Source organism: Aptenodytes forsteri, unplaced genomic scaffold (genome assembly GCF_000699145.1).
Source record: "Aptenodytes forsteri isolate BGI_AS27 unplaced genomic scaffold, ASM69914v1 Scaffold142, whole genome shotgun sequence".
Lineage (NCBI taxonomy): Eukaryota > Metazoa > Chordata > Aves > Sphenisciformes > Spheniscidae > Aptenodytes > Aptenodytes forsteri.
Window position 1 is genome coordinate 5,154,963 of NW_008794598.1, and position 6,128 is coordinate 5,161,090.

Below are 6,128 nucleotides of genomic sequence, written 5' to 3' on the forward strand. Positions count from 1 at the left end.
CTTCCCTCACTCTCTCCTCTTTAGCAACACCAAGAGCCCCAAACTGAACCCAGAGCAGCTTTTTCCATCAGTTCAGTTCCCTTCCCTCCCTCTGTCTCACACACGGCAAGAAGAGAGCCCCTTCCTCCTCTTGATTTCCCTTCGCATGCTCAGCCTCTTGTTTCCTTTAAAGCACTAGAAATCCCCCCTTCTTGCCCCTACTCCTCCATGCAGACTGGGATTGCAATGGGAGCTTTGCAGATTGCTGGATTTTCCATCCTTTTCTTTCTCCTCCACTCTGGAAACACGCTGGCAAATAAAGCCAGTCAAGGTAAGAGAAAATCTTCCCAGCTCGAAGGTTTGCTGTTTGATGTGTGTATTAGGCAGCCGGTCCTCCTCTTTAGATCTGGGGTTTTATATGCAGGCTGGAGAAATTAGCAGCAGTAACAACAAATAGTGGAGGGGATTTGAAATGTTGCTTGCAGATATTCTTGCCTGCTGCTGCCTTTGATTGGGGTTGTGTTTTTGTAAACTCTTTAATGAGTTGCCTTTCTTACACTTTATTTTTTTTGGTTCGGACTCTTTATCTCAAGGCAGGGGGTGCAGAGGCAGAAAATTAGGGTGGGCAAACGAGTCTGCACCCATCACAGGGAAAATGTTGCTGGTTGGAGGGGTTTGGGGGGCTTTTCTGGTTTTCGGGTTTCAGTGTCTGTGAGATGGGGCGGTGCGGGCGAGGAGGGCTCGTTTCGGGCTGGGTTGGAGGGAAGGGGCGGCGGAGCGGGTATCTGTAATGCTGGGAGGTTGCATCTGCGCTGGTGTGTTTTACACAGGCGCGGGTCGGATCTCAAATGTTGTGCTATGGGGGTGTGGGCTGCAGAAAACTTCGGGTGGCTGAACACAGCAAAGCCTGAAAAATACGGGAGCTCTTTCCCTATCTCTAGAGCAGAGAGGTACGTCCCATCGTTATCAACTTCAGGCTTTTCTGTTTCACCACTCCCGTGTCGAGCCAGAGTTTCTCCTTCACAAACGTACGCATGTAGCTTTATGTATGGTCTATCTATACCTTAGGTTTTCTATAGCACCTCTATATTTAGCTTGGATTTTTCTCTATACACACGCGCAGGAGTGCCTGCGCACACAAACACACACAGCCCTATGTGCGTGATCCTGTTGGCTGTCTCGAAGGGGTTTTTTCTCCTTAATTCACCACTATCTATACAATCTGTTGGGTTTTCTTTTTTTTTTTTTTCCATAGCACTTAACAGTATGCAAGATTTATCAAAACCAGCTTTGGCTCTTGCTATTGTAGTAGCTGCGTGTTTATGCGTACGGCGAGATTAAATAGAGTGTGAATGAAATATAGGAGCGCAGGATATAATTAAAGATCTCTTGTAGGCATTAGTAATAGGCGTATTTCAGCCACGCGCATGGTCGCCCCGAGCCCTGTCACCGACAAAGTTAGAAGGAATTTCAAGGCTATTGTCTTATCTGGCTTAAAGTGTTTTTAAAACAATAGGCAACTTTTCGGGAGGGCAGTCTGGGCAAGCACGGGGGGGAGATTTTCCAGGGCAAAGGTTTGGTGAGAAGGCGTCCAGCTTCACGTAAAGCTTTATGATTTAGGCTTAGAAAGGAATGCTTAGGTTTTTATCCCCCCTGAAATTATCTTGAGTGTATGCATTGCTTTCATTTCTTATCATAATATTTATTTATTAAGGCCTTTTGGTTTCCAGTTCCATTTAAGCCTGAGCCAGAATTGCATTAAAATAGCAAAGTAAAATTCCATCGTGCAGAGACTTGACAGATCCCTTCGGGGAAGGAGAGGGGTGGAGTGGGGGTGGAGAGAGGTGAGCTCAATCCTGCGCCGGGGTAAATCACCCGCCGTACGCCTGGGACGGTGCTGGCTCCTCCCGGCCCCCGGCAAAGACACTGGGCAGACCCAGGGGGTCCGGCCACTCCGCACCCGGGGGGGGGCTTCCAGTGGAGAGTTAATCCCCAAAGGTGCTGCTGGGGGGTTCTGCGGGCTGGTGAGGGGGTAGGCGGCCACGGAGGGGTGAAGGTTGGTGCCCGCGGGGATGTGAGGGCTCTGGGCAGGCGTGGACCCGGTCCTTTTTGGATGAGGCTGAACTCGCGGACCCGGCATCACCGATGGCGGATAAAAACCGTGCTTTTCCTAGGAACCCGCTATCGCCTGCTTTTCTGCATGCACAAGCGTCGCTGAGCTCTTCGAAGCTACCCCCTGCGCCTGGGGCATGTTTTAGTAGGATATTTCTGAAAAGCATCGGGCATCCCCCCTGCATCTGCGGGGTGCTGCCCCAAGGATGGGGTACACATCACCCCTCTGCCCTCACCGAAGCCTTTGCCCTTTCGGGGGACAGCCACCCTCGCCAGGTGACTGTCACGGGCTGGGAACGGCTCCTCTCCCGTCGGATGGGCTTGGTTTGCTGTGATAACATCGCACCATGGGTAGGGCTTGCTGGCTCATTTCTCGCGCTGAATTACCCCGGAAAGTTTAGTCTGTAGGGAAGGAAGGATTTAGCAGAGCCATCCGCCGGGCCTGGAGGGTGTCTGCCAGAGGACCTGGCTGGCTGTGGGGTTTATTGGGTCAGTTTAGGGCTAGGAAAGCTTTCAAGAGGAGAACTGACAATATAAATCCAAATAACCCCGGGGAGGCTCCCGACACGCGCTCAGCTGGGATGAAGTCTCCCTGAGGTCCCCATGCCAAGCTGCCCCAACGGCCCCAAGCTGCTGCCGTACCCACAGCTCCCCTGCTTTTTGGACAGATAATGCCCCCCCCCCCAGTCCCATCCCGTCATCCGTCAGTCCGTCTCACAGCCCGCCAGGCAGAAGAGCCTGTCCTGAGCTCCCACTCTCAGTGGAGCAGTGCCCTTGCCCATCGTCTGCCGGCATCGGTCCCTCCCTGCGCCCCGGGAAGGATGGAGGCCAAGGGCTGGCAGCTTTGCACCCTCCTCTTGTACCAGGCGGCGACTGGATCCGGCCTTGCCGCGCTCCTCTGGCAGCACCCCCATGACTGGAGGCACGTCGCAGGATTCGCCACCTTTTCCCGCAACCGAATTGCGCATCCCCTCGGACGGTGCCAGGGGAACGGGGCCGGGAGGGTGATGCAACATCTCCCTGGGGGACCCCGGCACCCAAGTTCGCAGCCCCTGGCACTCCCGCAGCCCCGGCCACTCACCCAGCGCGGGGTCCTGAGTGGGACCACGGCACCAGCCCAGCTCGATGGTCACCCGTGGGTAAAACCAGCCCTGTTGGCCGGTGCTGCGCGGCCACCCGGGGACGGAGCCGCCATCCCGCGCGAGGGGCTGGGTTCGGTGGGGATGCACCTGCAGAGCCTACGCCACCAGGGATCAATTTTTTATTTTTTTTATATTTTTTTTTAGGAGTCTAAAATTTTCCAATTGCGGCGTGGAGATGCTGTTTGATTCCCCTCCCATCTCCGCCGAACCTCCTCCCCCTTGGCCTCCGCTTTCCTCCCTCTCATGCATTCACAGTGTGCGACTGTTGTGCCTGTCCCCTCCACCCCTCTGAAATATGAAATGTAAAACTGTAAACATTTCAACATACAGCAGTTCAAAGGAGATCTTTGACTGAGGGCGTCTAACATGCCTGTACCGAGATTAAAAAGGGGAGGGGGGGGTAGGAAGGAGGGAAGAAGAGTTTTTTTGTAACTGCCAACGGGAGTATAAATATTCAGACACCTCGAGTCTTCCAGTGCAGAGATGTATTGCTGTCTCCAAACTGCTCAGGAGTTTTTATTTTTTTTTCTTTTATTTTTATATAGATTTTTCCTTCGCAGCCGGTCACACCGGAGTAATCCATTTAGGAAAAAAATATGCATGAATAACCTTAACCTTCACTTTCAAAATGCTAAGTCCCCCGAGAGGCTTTAGGAGAAGCCTGGGATGGCAAATAAAGTTTGCTCTGTCTCGCGGCGCTGGAGGAAGCCCGGCCGGCCGTGTTTCAGCGAGGCCGTCTTCTCCGCTGGAGATCTTGCGATTGTTGCTCCCGAAGGCGAAAACAAACAAACAAACATATTTTTTTAAGGCAAAGCTTGGTCAGCCTGATAAGCCAGAGGAACAACAACAGCAACGACAATTCCCCGGGGAGATGAACACGCTGTTGGCGTGGAGCATCAAACCCTCCTTGGAGAGATCGCGGCTGAATTGAGCCGAAGCGACCGGCGTTGGCACAAGGAGGTGGGATGAGGATGGAGGGAGCATTTCCCACCCAGGGGATGCCAGATCTGGTGATGAATGTGGGATCCATCGGGATGACCCCGGGCTGGTGCAGGTGGTGGTGAATGCCCACATTCGGGGCATCCATCGGGATGACCCCGGGCTGGTGCAGGGGACGGAGAGCTCTGCCCTCGTGGGAGTGGGAAGCGTTGATGGGAGGAAAAAAAAGCCCCTTTTGGGGTGCTGCCAGCTTTGGGGAAGCAAAACCCGGGGCAGGTGGCGCAGAGCAGGGTCTGGGCATGGAGCGATGGGGTCACCAGGCTGGTAACCCCCCCAGGTCCTCCCTGCGACTTGTGGTTCCTCGTCCTTCATCTGTGCTCCATCATTCCGCAGGGCCAAGCGCTTGCGGCTGCACCTACCGGGTCCCACCCGCTTTCGGGAGAGCTGGGTGGATGTGTGGGGCGTAGGGCTCCCGCAGTGGGGCTGGTGCAGGGGTCCCCATCTCACGGTGAGATGCAGACATCCCCTCTGATCCGACCCGAGCGCAGGTACCCGCCCAGGGACCGCTGGCGTGGCATCCCCGGCGCGGCACCCCCGTCCCGGCAACAAGCCGTCGCCGAGCATCTGAGTCAGGATCTCGAGTTCAGATGACGCATCTTTGGCCAATTTGCAAAAAGCTGCCGCGCAGAGCATCTTCCTCCCCTCTCGCCAGCCCCCGGCCCCCATCCCCTCCCGGCGGGATGCCATCGGCTGTACCGGAGCCGCCCGCGGCCGTGCCCTGCGCCCGTCCCGCCGCGGCGCAGCACGAGTCGCCCTCGTGAGCTCCCCGGGCGGAACCAGGTGGTTATTAATACCCTGGTAAAAAGAGCTACTGAAGTTATAAAGCTTTAATTTGGCATTAAGGCCGAGTGGAAACTCCGCGTGTCTGCCAACAGCTACACACACATCCCTATACAGACAGGCTGTTAATATATATGCCTATATAAAAATAAAGAATAAAATTAATTTGAAAGAAAAAGCTGAAGCGCTTGCAGAAGAGAGAAAAAGGACGGTGGTTTTGTTTGCTTTAGGGGTTTTCTGGCGGGTTTTTGCTGCCCTGTCTCAGCCCCCTCCTCAAATTTATTAGGACTTTCAGCCTATGGATAAAACCATTTTTTATTATTTATTATTTTTTTAAAAAACAAAATAAGGAAGTGAGGAAAGAGCCTCAATCCAGGCTCTAAAAACATGTGAGCTGCTGCTTTATCCCCCCCTCGCCGTCACGTATCGCGGGTGGCACAGGCTGCCCCCTGACACCGCAGGGCAGGGCACAAGTGTGGGACCCAGGTGCCCGTGGGCTCCGCCACCGCCTTCCCCGCCGGCCTCGGTCAAAGCCCTTCACCTCCCCGGTGGGTGCGCGCCGGTCCCGGGGGGTTGGTGGTCCCCCCGCTTTTGGCACGCTCGAAATGGCAGTGGCGTTGAAACCGTCTGCCTCCGCTGCCTTTGAAATGGAGAATAAAGCTGCAGCTGGAGCGGAACGGGGCCCAACAGCCAGCGCTGGAAAATCCCACCCACAACGGAATAAAAAACATCGCCCGAGGCACGGGACGAATGCTGCAGCCTCCTGCCCTTCGCCGCAAACCCCCCGGCACGGCGTGGTGGCGATGCCGAGGATGCTCTTGCCCTCTGACGAGCCCTGATTAGCCCCAAAGCGTGGGGAGACGGGGAGGTGGGGCTGGGCAGGGAGCGGGGGCTGCCGGACGTGGGCAAGACCTTGGGTCCCCGACAGGACTCGGCATCTTCATCAAAATTAAATTCCCCGCCTGGTGCAAAATCCCCCGGTTCTGGGGATTGGGGGGGCACGATGAGCCCCCCCCGCGCCATCCCGTTTGGGCCCGTTTCAGGCAACTTTGGGCGAAAAAGGGCATCTTTGATTATTCGTGCAGGTCTGCGGGGGGGGGGGGGGGGGGGGGGGGG

At 55.4% G+C, this 6,128-nt stretch overlaps 1 protein-coding gene across 1 annotated transcript in view; it reads left to right on the plus strand.

Annotated features, from left to right (window-relative positions):
- The first annotated feature begins 225 nt into the window (after positions 1–225).
- Positions 226–6,128, plus strand: part of SCUBE3 (signal peptide, CUB domain and EGF like domain containing 3) — a 52,937-nt gene continuing 47,034 nt past the window's right edge. The window contains 1 exon segment of the mRNA XM_019470330.1: positions 226–310. Coding sequence (XP_019325875.1) covers positions 226–310 — 85 coding nt within the window.